Genomic DNA, 18,080 nt, shown 5'->3' with positions numbered 1-18,080 from the left:
GCTTCCCTGCGCTGTTGACAGGGTTCTCTGCCGGATCTGCCACTGCCACACTTGCCTGTCCTAGGGTAGGAGGCAACAGGCTTTGCCTCTCAGGGGCCATCTCATTGCTGGTGAGGAGAGGGAGGGCACAGATTAGTTGCTTGTACTTCTTTGGTGTACAGCAGGGAGAGTCTATAGGGCTTTTACCCACATGTTGACCATCAGTTGGCTGGTGGGAAGGGGAAGGTGTGCTGGTTGTTTGCTGGCAATCCCCTGGAGTAGGATAAAATAAAAGATTCCATCCCTCCCCCCGTCACCATCCCAGTTTTCCATTCTTAAAACTAGAGGAGTCGATTTTTCTTGGGACTTTTTCTTTCTAGGCCCATTGACAACCATCGGCAGTTCTGGTTTTTAGGTTTTCAGGTTGCACTGCTGCCCAGGCTGGGATATGTGAGGCAAAACAAACCCTGGGGAACTTGCTGCTCCATTTTCCTTATGTCCTGAAATCCTTATCCAGTCATCTTGCTTTTATCTGCCTTTCAGAGTCTTCTGGTAGTTGTTCTATGTGTTTTAGTTCTAGGTTTTTAGTTGTAGTTAATGGGAGAGGTGGGAGGTGATTAATCCGTCTTATCTGAAAATGGAAGTCTCATCTGTCTATCTTTTTATTAAAACATGGTCTTCGTCACTACAATAGGCAAAAATTATTGCTTATTTTGTATGTTAATTATAGCTGAAGAATGAGATTGTTTTTCATATATTAACCATAGTTTTCATTTATCCACTGGTTAATTTTGAGATTTACTCTTAATTTTGGGATTAATGCTTAGACTTCTTTTTGGGAGAATATTCTCTAGTTTGCCTTTGTACACTTGTTTTAAAATTTTTTAATGTACAAATTTTAAGATTTTTATATAATCTTCTATCAGTAATTTCCACTGTTATTTTTTCCATTACTTTTAAGCTTAGAAAATCCTTCTTCTTCCTGAAGTCAAATAAATATTCATACAAACTTTTCTCTGCTTTCATTTTCTATGTTTAAGTCTTTGATCCATCTTAAATTTATTGATGTGTGGTGAAACATGAGTATTTAAAATTTTTCAAGTTGTAAGCTATCAGATCTTATATATTTCTTATTAAAAATTATTCTTTTTTTTTTTGTGACAGAGTCTCACTCTGTCAGCAGGCTGGAGTGTAGTGGCACGATCTCGGCTCACTGCAAGCTCTGCCTCCCAGGTTCACACCATTCTCCTGCCTCAGCCTCCCAAGTAACTGGGACTACAGGCGCGTACCACCATGCCCGGCTAATTTTGTTTCTATTTTTAGTAGAGATGGGGTTTCACCGTGTTAGCCAGGATGGTCTCTATCTCCTGACCTCATGATCTGCCTGCCTCAGCCTCCCAAAGTGCTGGGATTACAGGCGTGAGCCACCGCGCCCGGCAAAAGTTATTCTTAACATGTTAAAAGTTCTAATGACAAACAGATAAAAGCTCCATGGTCTTTTTTAAAAATATAAAATGGTTTTAAAGACTGGGCTTCAATTTAAAGATGTACATTTGCTTTTCAGATTGAATTTAATAAACAGCCCACTTCTGCAACAAGAGGGCTACTCTTTTGCCTTTATTTTTATTTTTAATAATTCTATTTATGAGGTATGATATGATATTTTGATACATGTATATAATGTGTGATGATCAAATCAGGGTAATAGGGTTACTTTTTCAGTCTGGTCCTCAGGAGACAGAAACCACACAGTAGGTTAAATAGGGAAAGGTAATATAAAGAATTTTTAAGCAATGATAGAAGAGTAACAAGCAAGAACAAAGTTGGGATGGGAGTTTAGACCTTGTTGAAGAATATATAGTTGCAGCCCACTGGATGGAGGAGAGGTTTGCTGGTTTGCCCAGACTACAGCTGATCCCTATTCACCGGGCAGGCAGGAATAACCTCCTGGGGTACTGACAAAACAGGCTGATAAGTAGGCCTGGAGAGAGTGTCAGATGTGCTACTTTAGGCATTCCTGGAACCAGGAGCTCGAGAGACCACTCTTTGCGGGAATCTAGTGTACGTTTGTATACGACTTGGACCAGGATGTCTAAGAGCAGCTATGTGGAACAAAGGCAGGGCAGCAAGCCCTGTAATGACCCTGGTTGGTGTGTACTCAAAACTGGGGAAAGGGTGTGGGAAACAGCAACCTGGGCCAGAGAGGCATTTGCTGGGAGTGGAGGGGGAAATAGAGGCAGGATGTTCTGTCTTGTTCTCTATAGCTCAAAATACTAGACCACTTGAGGGATTCCCTCAAGCCATACAAAAACAGGCAGCAGGCTGGATTTAGCCTATAGGCCACAGTTTTCCACACTCTGTTCTAGGAACCTGGTGATGGAGAGACCAGAGAGAACTAGCGAGGAAAACCCCTTCTTCCTGCAGCATCTCTACAATGGGCTTTACTGACAAATTTTAACAGCTTGCCAGCTAGGAAATGTAAAATATTTAAAAGGCCCAGATCTGTTTTCACGTATCAGGCAACAAAGGGTGAATTTGATGCTGAGAGACAATACGTTGGAAACTGGCATAGCTGGTGTGGTAGAAATTATGGTAGGGGAAGGATGGTTGCTTGAGCAAAGCTTTGGTTAATGAGAAGATGTGAGAAAAGAGCTGATATGGCAACTTTTCTTTTCTGGATGGAAGATAGAAAAGGAGTGTCCTTGTTGGGTTTACCTGTGAGGTATGAGAATGATCATTCTGAACTTTTCCCTAGGTGAGGTGTTCATGTTCTCTTCTGTAAAATGTGAATAACACTATTCACCTGCCAGTGGTGTTGAAAGAAGTAGTGATAATTTAAACACAATGCCTGATGAATAGGCCTTCAGTAAATGGTAGCTATTCTTCCCTATATGGATCAAAAGCTGAAAAAAACCATAGAAGCCGGAGCTGGGTTAAAACAGAAAATCAGTATGATTTCCCTAGGAAATGGAGAATTTAGTGTCTTTTGAATGGAAATATTTAGAATTGGAATTTTGAAGGAAAAATGGAGGAAATTATGTTATTATGCAGTGTAATTATGGAATGTATTGTGAACTGGGAATGAAAATAAGGTTTGCTATTGGTTATATTCTTTAGCATGGACATGTATTTTCATGGTTACTTAATTTGGTGGAGAACAAATTTTAATTAATGAATTTGGATTTTGTGAACTTTCAGGTTTTTAGAGATTGGATAGAAATAAGGTTCTCTGAGGTGGGGATGTATTACCATACAACATAAAATTAGGCATGTAGGTCTGAGATGTTTTAGTTCTCAGACTATAACAGCAGTTGCCTATATATATGGTAAATGATTTTCTGTGTTTCTGCTTTGGCTTCATTTGTGCAGTATTCTGGGATTCTGACAAGGGTGGATGTCTGGGGATTACTATAACAGAATTGAATGATGCCTAGAATGTAGTATTATTGTGAGGCTGCAGCTTGACTGTGCCTTGGGATGCCTCAAACCTCATATTGAAAGTATGAATCCTCAGAGAAATGGGTTTTCAGTTTGAGATTAACTGATCATAGTAGAATGGTTCTTAGAGACCTCATATTGTAGGCTCGTGCAAAGACCTAACTATTAGTAATGCTTGGATGAGGGGCTTAATTTATGTAGCACACTTGTGTTTGGGTAAGAAAAAGAACTTGGGTAGGAATTTGATAACACTAAAAGCCAACACTTCTCCCTTGCTGTCATTTGGGGGTGGGGGTACAGGTATAGATTTTATGTATGTTTATGTTATGTGGGGTATTTAGAGATCCTTAGTATTCTTCAATGGAAAGGGCCAGGGAGACCAGATCTTCATATTTTCAGGCTAATTGCTGAGAGATTTTCCTGCTCCTCTAGTGAGATCCCTTGGGTCTAGGCTCCCCGGACTCACTTCCAAACAATTGTGCTGAGGATTAAAAGGATGAATGCACAATTGCCAAACTATCCCCATGCTTTTAAGAAACATTGTTATTTTATTTTTGCATTCATTTTTATAAGCCACATTAGTCTTCTCCAAAGCTATGACTGGGACTGGTGGGATCATTTGTTCAAATGACTGTTGTTGGGGTCATTTGTATTAAAGTAGAAGCCACATAGTAGTGCAGGGGGAAGACAGGGTCTTAGAATATAAAACAAGATGAGTCAGAAAATGACTTTTGGAAAAAAAAGTAGTAGCAGGTTCAGGTCAATGGGGGAGTCTTAGTACACTGCTGAACAGGTTTCTGTCATTCATCTTGGGGTGAGATAAATTAAATAAATGCAAGATAATTGAGTCAGAAAGATGCAGGACCTTGGAATCCCAGGCCTGTGGATCCAGGGAGGGACAGTGAGATAGAATGAGGTTAGGTCAGTATACTGCTGAATTCTGCTGTGCTCTGGCATGGAGTTATCCTTGGTGAAATTAAATCAGTATAACTCCGTATGAGTGAGTGAGATTAATGAAACCTCTGTCTGATGTTCTTGGGATTTAGCATTTAAAGGTTGCTTACTCTTTAAATCAACCAAGTTCCTCTAGAGACCTCCAAGAACAAAAACTATCTTGCTCTGGAATTCAAAGCAGAAGGATATAGGTTAGACATCATTCCCAAGTGTCCTTCCTCCCTACAACCCTCTCACCCCTGACCCACAAAACTTCATGAAATTAAGAGCTATTGCTCTTTCTCACAAAAGGTTGGTGCTATCCTCTTTAAGTGATAACTTCTGATTTATAATCATAGACCATTAAAATTCAAAGAGATAGTTCAGCCTTGTCTTTGTGGAGCTGGAGTTGGTATCTCTGGATTAGTGGTGTGGTGCTGGTTTTTACTGACTTTTTTCCTAAAGAAATCACTTTTCTGAAGTATCTTTTCCTTTTGGGATGTCAGAAGAAGAGAGCTGGCAGTAGATTTCTTCCAAAGAGGAAGGAAAGAACTCTTAAGGGATTGGTGATTTGGAAAATATCTGTCAGCTAGCTTTCTTGACCTCTGAGCCAGCTGAGTGGCAAGTGGGGCATTTGTTTCCTGCTCTTATTTAAAAAAAGTATTCATCTACTACTTACAGCATATTTATACAGAGATCTATAAAAAAAGAATGGTTATATAGATAAATGAAAATGTTTGCTTTTTTGCTGTTGATGTTTTTGATTTTTTTTCTTTTTTTTTCTTTTATTATTATACTTTAAGTTTAGGGTACATGTGCACAATGTGCAGGTTAGTTACATATGTATACATGTGACATGCTGGTGCGCTGCACCCACTAACTCGTCATCTAGCATTAGGTATATCTCCCAATGCTATCCCTCCCCCCTCCCCCCACCCCACCAGTCCCCAGAGTGTGATATTCCCCTTCCTGTGTCCATGTGATCTCATTGTTCAATTCCCACCTATGAGTGAGAATATGCGGTGTTTGGTTTTTTGTTCTTGCGATAGTTTACTGAGAATGATGATTTCCAATTTCATCCATGAGACTAAAATTCCTAAGACAGTAATCCCAGCTACTTGGGAGGCTGAGGCAGGGGAATCGTTTGAAGCTGGGAGGCGGAGGTTGCAGTGAATCGAGACCGTGCCACTGCACTCCAGCCTGGGCGACCAAAAGAGGCTGTCTTAAAAGAAAAAAAAAATCCTAAGAGAGTAAATGATCTGACATTGACCATGTGCCCATTTCTGGACCAGTCACTGTGCCAGGAAGAATGACTGAATAATGACAGGGGTTGGGGGTGGGGAGGTGAGGGTGGAGAGGATTTGGGGATTCCATGATTAACAGTGTCTCTTGGAAGCATATTGAACCATGGAGTTCAGTTATTAGAGGAATGGTAGAGATAAGCTGAGCAGACAATAACAGTTGTCTCCCCCCACCCCACAACAGTCCCCAGAGTGTGATGTTCCCCTTCCTGTGTCCATGTGTTCTCATTGTTCAATTCCCACCTATGAGTGAGAATATGTGGTGTTTGGTTTTTTGTTCTTGTGATAGTTTACTGAGAATGATGATTTCCAATTTCATCCATGTCCCTACAAAGGACATGAACTCATCATTTTTTATGGCTGCATAGTATTCCATGGTGTATATGTGCCACATTTTCTTAATCCAGTCTATCATTGTGGGACATTTGGGTTGGTTCCAAGTCTTTGCTATTGTGAATAGTGCCGCAATAAACATACGTGTGCATGCGTCTTTATAGCAGCATGATTTATAGTCCTTTCGGTGTATACCCAGTAATGGGATGGCTGGGTCAAATGGTATTTCTAGTTCTAGATCCGTGAGGAATCGCCACACTGTCTTCCACAATGGTTGAATTAGTTTACAGTCCCACCAACAGTGCAAAAGTGTTCCTATTTCTCCACATCCTCTCCAGCACCTGTTGTTTCCTGACTTTTTAATGATTGCCATTCTAACTGGTGTGAGATGATATCTCATTGTGGTTTTGATTTGCATTTCTCTTATGGCCAGTGATAGTGAGCATTTTTTCATGTGTTTTTTGGCTGCATAAATGTCTTCTTTTGAGAAGTGTCTGTTCATGTCCTTCACCCACTTTTTGATGGGGTTGTTTGTTTTTTTCTTGTAAATTTGTTTGAGTTCATTGTAGATTCTGGATATTAGCCCTTTGTCAGATGAGTAGGTTGCGAAAATTTTCTCCCATTTTCTAGGTTGCCTGTTCACTCTGATGGTAGTTTCTTTTGCTGTGCAGAAGCTCTTTAGTTTAATTAGATCCCATTTGTCAATTTTGGCTTTTGTTGCTATTGCTTTTGGTGTTTTAGACATGAAGTCCTTGCCCATGCCTATGTCCTGAATGGTAATGCCTAGGTTTTCTTCTAGGGTTTTTATGGTTTTAGGTCTAATGTTTAAGTCTTTAATCCATCTTGAATTGATTTTTGTATAAGGCGTAAGGAAGGGATCCAGTTTCAGCTTTCTACATATGGCTAGCCAGTTTTCCCAGCACCATTTATTAAATAGGGAATCCTTTCCCCATTGCTTGTTTTTCTCAGGTTTGTCAAAGATCAGATAGTTGTAGATAAGAGGCATTATTTCTGAGGGCTCTGTTCTGTTCCATTGATCTATATCTCTGTTTTGGTACCAGTACCATGCTATTTTGGTTACTGTAGCCTTGTAGTATAGTTTGAAGTCAGGTAGTGTGATGCCTCCAGCTTTGTTCGTTTGGCTTAGGATTGACTTGGCGATGCGGGCTCTTTTTTGGTTCCATATGAACTTTAAAGTAGTTTTTTCCAATTCTGTGAAGAAAGTCATTGGTAGCTTGATGGGGATGGCATTGAATCTATAAATTACCTTGGGCAGTATGGCCATTTTCACGATATTGATTCTTCCTAGCCATGAGCATGGAATGTTCTTCCATTTGTTTGTATCCTCTTTTATTTCATAGAGCAGTGGTTTGTAGTTCTCCTTGAAGAGGTCCTTCACATCCCTTGTAAGTTGGACTCCTAGGTATTTTATTCTATTTGAAGCAATTGTGAATGGGAGTTCACTCATGATTTGGCTCTCTGTTTGTCCGCTATTGGTGTATAAGAATGCTTGTGATTTTTGTACATTGATTTTGTATCCTGAGACTTTGCTGAAGTTGCTGATCAGCTTAAGGAGATTTTGGGCTGAGACAATGGGGTTTTCTAGATATACAATCATGTCGTCTGCAAACAGGGACAATTTGACTTCCTCTTTTCCTAATTGAATACCCTTTATTTCCTTCTCCTGCCTAATTGCCCTGGCCAGAACTTCCAACACTATGTTGAATAGGAGTGGTGAGAGAGGGCATTCCTGTCTTGTGCCAGTTTTCAAAGGGAATGCTTCCAGTCTTTGCCCATTCAGTATGATATTGGCTGTGGGTTTGTCATAGATAGCTCTTATTATTTTGAGATATGTCCCATCAATACCTAATTTATTCAGAGTTTTTAGCATGAAGGGTTGTTGAATTTTGTCAAAGGCCTTTTCTGCATCTATTGAGATAATCATGTGGTTTTTGTCTTTGGTTCTGTTTATGTGCTGGATTACATTTATTGATTTGCGTATATTGAACCAGCCTTGCATCCCAGGGATGAAGCCCACTTGATCATGGTGGATAAGCTTTTTGATGTGCTGCTGGATTCGTTTTGCCAGTATTTTATTGAGGATTTTTGCGTCAATGTTCATCAATGATATTGGTCTAAAATTGTCTTTTTTGGTTGTGTCTCTGCCCGGCTTTGGTATCAGGATGATGCTGGCCTCATAAAATGAGTTAGGGAGGATTCCTTCTTTTTCTGTTGATTGGAATAGTTTCAGAAGGAATGGTACCAATTCCTCCTTGTACCTCTGGTAGAATTCGGCTGTGAATCCATCTGGTCCTGGACTCTTTTTGGTTGGTAAGCTATTGATAATTGCCACAATTTCAGCTCCTGTTATTGGTCTATTCAGAGATTCAACTTCTTCCTGGTTTAGTCTTGGGAGGGTGTATTTGTCAAGGAATTTATCCATTTCTTCTAGATTTTCTAGTTTATTTGCGTAGAGGTGTTTGTAGTATTCTCTGATGGTAGTTTGTGTTTCTGTGGGATTGGTGGTGATATCCCCTTTACCATTTTTTATTGCATCTACTTGATTCTTCTCTCTTTTTTTCTTTATTAGTCTTGCTAGCGGTCTATCAATTTTGTTGATCCTTTCAAAAAACCAGCTCTTGGATTCATTAATTTTTGAAGGGTTTTTTGTGTCTCTATTTCCTTCAGTTCTGCTCTGATTTTAGTTATTTCTTGCCTTCTGCTAGCTTTTGAATGTGTTTGCTCTTGCTTTTCTAGTTCTTTTAATTGTGATGTTAGGGTGTCAATTTTGGATCTTTCCTGCTTTCTCTTGTGGGCATTTAGTGCTATAAATTTCCCTCTACACACTGCTTTGAATGCGTCCCAGAGATTCTGGTATGTTGTGTCTTTCTTCTTGTTGGTTTCAAAGAACATCTTTATTTCTGCCTTCATTGCGTTATGTACCCAGTAGTCATTCAGGAGCAGGTTGTTCAGTTTCCATGTAGTTGAGCGGTTTTTGAGTGAGTTTCTTAATCCTGAGTTCTACTTTGATTGCACTGTGGTCTGAGAGATAGTTTGTTATAATTTCTGTTCTTTTACATTTGCTGAGGAGAGCTTTACTTCCAACTATGTGGTCAATTTTGGAATAGGTGTGGTGTGGTGCTGAAAAAAATGTATATTCTGTTGAGTTGGGGTGGAGAGTTCTGTAGGTGTCTATTAGGTCCGCTTGGCAGAGCTGAGTTCAATTCCTGGGTATCCTTGTTGACTTTCTGTGTCGTTGATCTGTCTAATGTTGACAGTGGGGTGTTACAGTGTCCCATTATTAATGTGTGGGAGTCTAAGTCTCTTTGTAGGTCACTCAGGACTTGCTTTATGAATCTGGGTGCTCCTGTATTGGGTGCATATATATTTAGGATAGTTAGCTCTTCTCGTTGAATTGATCCCTTTACCATTATGTAATGGCCTTCTTTGTCTCTTTTGATTTTTGTTGGTTTAAAGTCTGTTTTATCAGAGACTAGGATTGCAACCCCTGCCTTTTTTTGTTTTCCATTTGCTTGGTAGATCTTCCTCCACCCTTTTATTTTGAGCCTATGTGTGTCTCTGCATGTGAGATGGGTTTCCTGAATACAGCACACTGATGGGTCTTGACTCTTTATCCAATTTGCCAGTCTGTGTCTTTTAATTGGAGCATTTACTCCATTTACATTTAAAGTTAATATTGTTATGTGTGAATTTGAACCTGTCATTATGATGTTAGCTGGTTATTTTGCTCGTTAGTTGATGCAGTTTCTTCCTAGTCTCGATGGTCTTTACATTTTGGCATGATTTTGCAGTGGCTGGTACTGGTTGTTCCTTTCTATGTTTAGTGCTTCCTTCAGGAGCTCTTTTAGGGCAGGCCTGGTGGTGACAAAATCTCTCAGCATTTGCTTGTCTGTAAAGGATTTTATTTCTCCTTCACTTATGAAGCTTAGTTTGGCTGGATATGAAATTCTGGGTTGAAAATTCTTTTCTTTAAGAATGTTGAATATTGGCCCCCACTCTCTTCTGGCTTGTAGAGTTTCTGCTGAGAGATCAGATGTTAGTCTGATGGGCTTCCCTTTGTGGGTAACCCGACCTTTCTCTCTGGCTGCCCTTAACATTTTTTCCTTCATTTCAACTTTGGTGAATCTGACAATTATGTGTCTTGGAGTTGCTCTTCTCGAGGAGTATCTTTGTGGCATTCTCTGTATTTCCTGAATCTGAATGTTGGCCTGCCTTGCTAGATTGGGGAAGTTCTCCTGGATAATATCCTGCAGAGTGTTTTCCAACTTGGTTCCATTCCCCCATCACTTTCAGGTACACCAATCAGATGTAGATTTGGTCTTTTCACATAGTCCTATATTTCTTGGAGGCTTTGTTCGTTTCTTTTTATTCTTTTTTCTCTAAACTTCCCTTCTCACTTCATTTCATTCATTTCATCTTCCATCACTGATACCCTTTCTTCCAATTGATTGCATCGGCTCCTGAGGCTTCTGCATTCTTCCCGTAGTTCTCCAGCCTTGGCCCTCAGCTCCATCAGCTCCTTTAGGCACTTCTCTGTATTGGTTATTCTAGTTATACATTCGTCTAAATTTTTTTCAAAGTTTTTAACTTCTTTGCCTTTGGTTTGAATTTCCTCCTGTAGCTCATAGTTTGATCGTCTGAAGCCTTCTCTCAGCTCGTCAAAGTCATTCTCTGTCCAGCTTTGTTCCATTGCTGGTGAGGAACTGCGTTCCTTTGGAGGAGGAGAGGTTCTCTGCTTTTTAGAGTTTCCAGTTTTTCTGCTCTGTTTTTTCCCCATCTTTGTGGTTTTGTCTACTTTTGGTCTTTGATGATGGTGATGTACAGATGCGTTTTTGGTGTGGATATCCTTTCTGTTTGTTAGTTTTCCTTCTAACAGACAGGACCCTCAGCTGCAGGTCTGTTGGAGTTTGCTAGAAGTCCACTCCAGACCCTGTTTGCCTGGGTATCAGCAGCGGCGTCTGCAGAACAGTGGTTTTTCATGAACGGTGAATGCTGCTGTCTGATCGTTCCTCTGGAAATTTTGTCTCAGAGGAGTACCCGGCCGTGTGAGGTGTCAGTTTGCCCCTACTTGGGGGTGCCTCCCAGTTAGGCTGCTCAGGGGTCAGGGGTCAGGGACCCACTTGAGGAGGCTGTCTGCCTGTTCTCAGATCTCCAGTTGCATGCTAGGAGAACCACTGCTCTCTTCAAAGCTGTCAGACAGGGACATTTAAGTCTGCAGAGGTTAGTGCTGTCTTTTTGTTTGTCTGTGCCCTGCCCCCAGAGGTGGAGCCTACAGAGGCAGACAGGCAGGCCTCCTTGAGCTGTGGTGGGCTCCACCCAGTTCGAGCTTCCCAGCTGCTTTGTTTACCTATGCAAGCCTGGGCAATGGCGGGTGCCCCTCCCCCAGCCTTGCTGCCGCCTTGCAGTTTGATCTCAGACTGCTGTGCTAGCAATCAGTGAGACTCCGTGGACGTAGGACCCTCTGAGCCAGGTGTAGGATATAATCTCCTGGTGTGCCGGTTTTTAAGCCCGTCAGAAAAGCGCAGTATTCAGGTGGGAGTGACCTGATTTTCCAGGTGCCGTCTGTCTCCCCTTTCTTTGACTAGGAAAGGGAACTCCCTGACCCCTTGCGCTTCCTGAGTGAGGCAATGCCTCGCCCTGCTTCGGCTTGCCCACGGTGCGCTGCACCCACTGACCTGTGCCCACTGTCTGGCACTCCCTAGTGAGATGAACCCGGTACCTCAGGTGGTAATGCAGAAATCACCCATCTTCTGCGTTGCTCACGCTGGGAGCTTAGACCGGAGCTGTTCCTCGATTTTTTTTTCATTTATTTGTTTTCCTTTGATTTCGCCTCTCCCAAAGGTTTCAACTTGGCCTCCCTTCTGATCACAGGGGCATCAGTAAACATGGTTGGTTGATTTTGTTCTTGTCTTTCATGATTACACCATTATGTACAGTCAGTCTATTTTTCTCTGGATCAGCTGACTTCAAGGGTCTGACTTCACTCATTTTCTTCCTTATTCTCAAAGCAAGCAGTTATGCCTCTTTTTTATCTGGTGTTTGCCCCATCCTGTGGCCACTGGTCTCTGCAACCAGGAAGGGTAGCTAGACCAAGAGACTATACAAATGGGAGAAATCCTGCTTAATGTGGTCCTGCCTTTCCATCTGGCAGTCCTTCCTGGGTGCACTGTCCCTGTGCTGATGCAGTAGTCCCCCGCCCATGTAAATCCTCAGGGTCACATTACTGTGCCCTGATTTTAAAGATGGGAAAAGGTACAGTGAGTGCCTTTAGATACTCTTGAATCTGAGCAGCTCTGAAGTGTGATTATGGAGATAAACTAGCCCCTGCTTTATGGTGGAGATATATATAATAGGGAAAGGGTCAACCTTAGAGAAAAGGAAACCTAACACAGTACTTAAGAACTTAGGCCTTAGGATTAAGTAGACTTAGGTTTGGTTCCAAACTCTACCACTTGCTACTGTGTCACCACTTACAGCTCTGTCATTATCACTAGTTGTCCTTCCCAATGTCCCTTAACTACATTTTCAGTCGTATCTCCTGCTACTCCCCTTCTCATTGTCTACCCTCTCCCTGCCCCTCAACACACACCTGTGTTTTAACCAGATAGAAGTACCTGGAAGCTTCTTAGAAGGTAAAACCTCTAGCCCTATCTTCAGACCTATGAATTGCACTTTATGAGTATCCCAGGGTATTAAATATTCACATTGAAGTTTAAGAAGCACTGGTCTGGCTGGGTGCAGTGGCTCATGCCTATAATCCCAGCAGTTTGTGAGGCTGAGGTGGGTGGATTGCTTGAGGCCAGGAGTTCGAGACCAGCCTGGCCAACATGGCAAAACCTCGTCTCTACCAATATGTAAATAAATAAGGGCCAGGCGCAGTGGCTCACGCCTGTAATCCCAGCACTTTGGGAGGCCAAGGTGGGTGGATCACCTGAGGTCAGGAGTCTGAGACCCGCTTGGCCAACCAGCCTGGTGAAACCCCATCTCCACTAAAAATACTAAGATTAGCTGGGCATGGTAGCAGGCACCTGTAATCCTAGCTACTTGGGAGGCTGAGGCACGAGAATCACTTGAACCCAGGAGGCGGAGGTTGCAGTGAGCCGAGATTGCACCACTGCACTCCAGCCTGGGCAACAGAGTGAGACTTTGTCTCAAAAAAAAAAAAAAAAAATTAGCTGGATGTGGTGGCACATGCTTGTAATCCCAGCTTCTTGGGAGGGTGAGACACAGGAATTGCTTGAACCCAGGAGGTGGAGGTTACAGTGAGCCAAGATTGTGCCATTACACTCCAGCCTGGGCTGAGCAAGACTCTGTCTCAAAAAAAAAAAAAAAAAAAAGCACTGGTCTAAGCTACTTCCTGGAGCTTTGATTTTTAAAAGAAACTGTCACTGTCTAGCCTGTGACTGATGAATGTATGTGATTGCCCTCTGGAAAAGTATGATATGCTTGGCAATTTGAAGTATTCTTAGAATAATTCTTTAAATTATTCCCAACTAAACTGTGTCCAAAATAGGTCTTGATAAGCTAATCCTTACTTGGCCCCCTTCATTTCCAACCCTTTGAAATTCACTCTGCTCCTTTCTCCTGATCTTCTGGAAGTTTCTTTCTGAATCTAGAAAACTCTCCTCACCAGAGAGGAATGATGTAAGCAGGCTCAATTAAATGGCCGCTATGTATAATGAAGCATATTGTTAGGTGCAGCATGGGACATAGAAGTTCAAAGACTATAGCTCTTGAGGATATCTTTATTTAGTTGGAAAGACAAGACAGAAACATTCAAAGTAAAGTAAATTTATTCCTTATATTTAGGTAGCCCTTGTTCATCTACCTCTTCTGAAATTTTGCAATAATTCTGTGATGTTGGTAGGAAGGGAATGTGATGTTAGATAAGAAGTCAGATGGCCGGCACATCCATCCGACAGCCACACCACTGATATTAAGGATTTGTTAATGTCATATGGCTCCTAAAGAGCTAGGATATGCATCCAAATCTTCCAGCTCCAAGTATGAGTTTTTTTCTTTTTAAAAAATATTGTGTCACATTATACCCTCTAATGCCAAATTCATTTAAAATAAAGAAAAAGCCATATAAGATTGCAGAAGTAATTTTGGTGGTTGTGGTAGTTAAGAGGCAAGAAATCATTTGAAAGAGTTTGGGGAGTCTTCAGTGAAGAAGGTTAATGTAGCAGTACCTTGAAAGATGAGCAGGACTTATCTGGGCAGACAAAGAGGATGAGAAATCCAAGAGAGGGGATGAGACGGAAAAAAACACAGTATGTTCAAAGAATAATGATTAGACCAGTATCCTCAGGCGATGTGAAATCTAGATTGTTCCAGTACAGTTGAATGCGTCATCTAAATTTCCCAGGTGTGGGAATCAGTGTTTAGGGTAGAGGGATCACACAATTGGTTCCTTTTTTACTTCATGCTCTTGCACAGAATCCACTGTGTAGAATTAGGGAGACATGACTTCAGATACCTGACTGGTGGAATTAAAGGTGGGAGTTTCTAATCTGGGTTGTGTTTCATGGACTACCCCGTGTACTTTCTACAGGCAGTGTGTTGCTTGTTTTGGATAGTTGGGAGCAGCTTCGCTCACCTTAAGGAACTGTGGGTAGATGATTTGCAGGACCACATACACACGCAAAATAGCCGACTAAAGAAAGCGGTGGAGATCGAGATCAGTAAGTTTGATTTGGGAACAAAACCCTGGAGACTCTATAGGTAGGTGACTGTTGGGGGTGGACAGGCGCTGAAGACTTGGATTGGTTTAGACCTAGAAGGAAGTGGCATTTGATTGGTTATTATAAGTGAAAAGGGCCCCTCCCCGGGTGAGATATGCCAGCCCCATAATTAGGACCTGAAAATCTCTGCCAGGCCTGCCTTTGTGACGTGGCCCAGTCTACCTCAGCTATGGAACAGGCCTTGACTGGTGAGGCCCAAAGCCGGTGGCCCCGCAGAGGCGGGAGTGGGGCCATGGCTGAGGCGCCTGGGCCCAGTGGCAAATCCCGAGGACACTCAGCCACTCAGCTGCGAGCGGAAAAAACTGTCGGGGGACCATCGAGGGGCTGCTCAAGCTCCGTGCTCAGAGTGTCCCAGTTGGTGCTCCAGGCCATCTCCACTCACAAAGGGCTGACTCTGGCAGCTCTCAAGAAGGAGCTCGGAAACGCCGGCTACGAAGTGCGCAGGAAGAGCGGCAGCCACGAAGCGCCCAGGGGGCAGGCCAAGGCCACGCTCCTCCAGGTCAGCGGCAGCGACGCCGCCGGCTACTTCAGGGTCTGGAAGGTTCCCAAGCCCAGGAGAAAGCCGGGACGCGCGAGGCAAGAGGAGGGCACGCGCGCTCCCTGGAGGACCCCAGCCGCGCCCTGGAGCTCACGGAGGCGCCGCCAGCCCCTTCGCAAGGCGGCCAGGAAGGCCAGAGAAGTGTGGAGACGGAACGCGAGGGCGAAAGCCAAGGCCAATGCCAGGGCGAGGAGGACCAGGAGGGCAAGGCCGAGAGCCAAGGAGCCGCCGTGTGCCAGAGCCAAGGAGGAAGCGGGAGCGACAGCGGCAGACGAGGGGCGAGGACAGGCCGCGAAGGAAGACACCACGCCGAGGTCAGGGAAGGACAAGAGGCGAAGCTCCAAGCCCAGGGAAGAGAAGCAGGAGCCCAAGAAGCCCGCACAGCGGACCATCCAGTAGCCAACGCCGGCTAAAACCGACCGGACATCTAGCGGGCAGGGGAAGACTCCACTAAAGACTTCCACAAAGACCTCCCCTAAATCTGAAGGTCTTCCTGATCCAGTTGGGAATGCATCTTGTGGGAGCAGCTTCACTCCCACCACGGACCAATGCCTTTCCCCCATAGGCCCCAAGAAGAGCGGCTGTCACACTCATTGAAATGAAATGGACCTCTAGACCACCTTGTGTCTGTTTCCTCTTTGCCGCACCTGGAAGGGAAGGGGTGGGTGGTGGTAACGTTCAGTGAAGACAGTAAATTAGCTGAGATTCTGTTCCTGCTGCAGAACTCAGAGAAATGTCTTTTAGAAGGAGAGAAAACAGAGGAAAACCAGCAGCTTAACAAGTGTTGAAGTATTGTTAGATACTCTAGCAAATCCAAATTGAGTTCTGGGGAGGAAGGCATGTTGGGAAAAGAGTAGACAGTCTTTAAGTTGAGTGGTCCCACTGATTCAAAGTGTTCTTACCTGAAATTCCTTTTAGGACAAAGTCCTCCCAAAATTGATTATAATGAGTTTGTAGTTTTTGCCTTGAATTGATAACCTATTTTAATTTAAAAGATATTCTTATGTCAATCCTCAGTTAAATAAGTGTATGAAAGCATCCAGCATAGGGCCTGGCATAGGATAGGTACTCATCACTGAGAGTTAAATATGTGTATAATTAATTCCCGATGGGGTGGTAATGTGCTATAGCAGAAAACTGCTGGACCACTATGTAGTAAGACCAAGATTCTAGTCAAAGTTCTGCTAGTCTGACCTTTGCTGAGTTATTTCTTAACCATTCATGGTCTTGGTTTTCTTCTCAGTAAAATGTTGGGATTGAGCTAAGATGATTTCTAGGTGATTTAAATGTCAGTAAAATGAAAAGGGGACTTAAACATCATGGCATAATGGTTTGCTTGACAAAATTCAGCAATAAGGAAATTATCTTCTGAGAAAGTGCCAACTCCTAAGGAGGAAATTATGAAGATTGACAGATTGCATAGCACAAATACAAGGAGATGGAGAAGGCTAGATAATGAATAGGACTTTTGCTTTTCTTAACAATAACAACATGTATTGAGCACTGTGTAACAAGTATGAAACAAATGTATGATTTTAGTTCTGAATGCAGGGGTTAAGAAAAGTGCAGGAGTAGTTCTCATGCCATAGGCTGACAGGACACAAATGATTCCTGGGGAAGTAAAATGTCAAATTAGCTGATTGAAGGAAAGAGTAGCTGTTTTCAGCCGAAGTCAAAGGAATGGGGACATGGAAGCGGCTGGGAAGTACTTTGTATTCTTAAAGAGGTAAAAGTGGCAGTGGGAAGGTATTAGAACCTCCTGGGAGCTTTCTCCAGGTACACCTGACCAAGCTTTTCCTCAGGAGAGTCTTATATCTCCTACAAGCGGCAACAGGGTATGTGTATTTAAAACAGACCAAAAAAAAAAAAACACCAAAAAACCACCCTTAAGTGATGCTAATATTTACCCTTTCACACCCTTGAGAATCACTGCTTTAAGCCTAGGCAAAGCCTAGTAACCGCAGAATTCTTGCAGCATTATCTCATCTATAGATGATCAGAACTTGATATTTCCCCATGTTGTAATTAAGTTTATTATGCACATGAATGCGAGTGGAAGAATGCCTCTGAAAAGAGGCAATGAGAATATCAAACATTGTCTATTGAACACAATTAGAATAAAGTTAATCAAGTGCCCTGATGATAGCCAGATGTATTACCCCCTTTATAGTCTTAGGATGTTTTTACCTAAAGAACCAGTGAGAGAGTAGGCAATTAGAGGCTGGCTAGGTAGATAGAGAGGGAGGTTCTCGGGAGAGAGACAGTGCCGGTGGGACCGCACCTGTACCCTCCCTATGGTGTAACTAGCAGATGGAAATGTAGTTAAGAATTTCCTCTCATACCAGGATGTCTGCTCAGAAGGGACTGTCCCAACTTAGGCACAGGCACCATAAATCAACTAAATGTCCTGAACATGACCCAGAGCTAATTGTAATATCATTAGCACTGTGGTTTGGGCACCTCCCCCCCACCATGAGTTTCGCTAAGGTGCTTGGGTAATAACCAAGATGGAATCACTATGGTGCAACACCCCTGGGGGAACTTTACCCCTCCCATTATGACAGAACCCACAGAAGACTTCTTTTGCCACATAAAAAACCCAGAACTCAGCCTCATTTCTGACAACCCACTTTTGAGTCCCCTCTTGCTGCTAAGAGCTTTTCTGTTGCTTAGTAAATTCTACTCTGCCTTACTTACTCTCTGGTGTCTGCTTCCCTTCTTCTTGGTCATGGGACAAGAACTCAGACCTCGCTAAACGAAGGAGTAAGAAGGCTGCAATACTAGGTGGTCTAG

The 18,080-nt window shown here is 42.8% G+C and overlaps 1 protein-coding gene across 3 annotated transcripts in view; it reads left to right on the top strand.

Moving 5' to 3' along the window:
- Positions 1-18,080, top strand: part of LOC117975443 (testis-specific H1 histone) — a 183,861-nt gene that overhangs the window by 7,149 nt on the left and 158,632 nt on the right. For 2 of the 3 annotated variants that reach the window (XM_055095713.1, XM_003825794.6), the window contains exon 3: positions 14,560-16,571. The exons of the other annotated variant lie outside the window; for it this stretch is intronic. In XM_055095713.1, the coding sequence (XP_054951688.1) occupies positions 14,919-15,686 (768 nt within the window). In that variant the 5' untranslated portion in view covers positions 14,560-14,918 and the 3' untranslated portion in view covers positions 15,687-16,571. Of the gene's footprint in view, positions 1-14,559; positions 16,572-18,080 lie in introns of those variants that run through there. 3 annotated transcript variants of the gene reach the window in all.

Source organism: Pan paniscus, chromosome 10 (assembly GCF_029289425.2).
Source record: "Pan paniscus chromosome 10, NHGRI_mPanPan1-v2.0_pri, whole genome shotgun sequence".
NCBI lineage: Eukaryota > Metazoa > Chordata > Mammalia > Primates > Hominidae > Pan > Pan paniscus.
The sequence above is the reverse complement of the archived record's forward strand: the minus strand, read 5'-3'. Positions and strand labels throughout refer to the sequence as shown.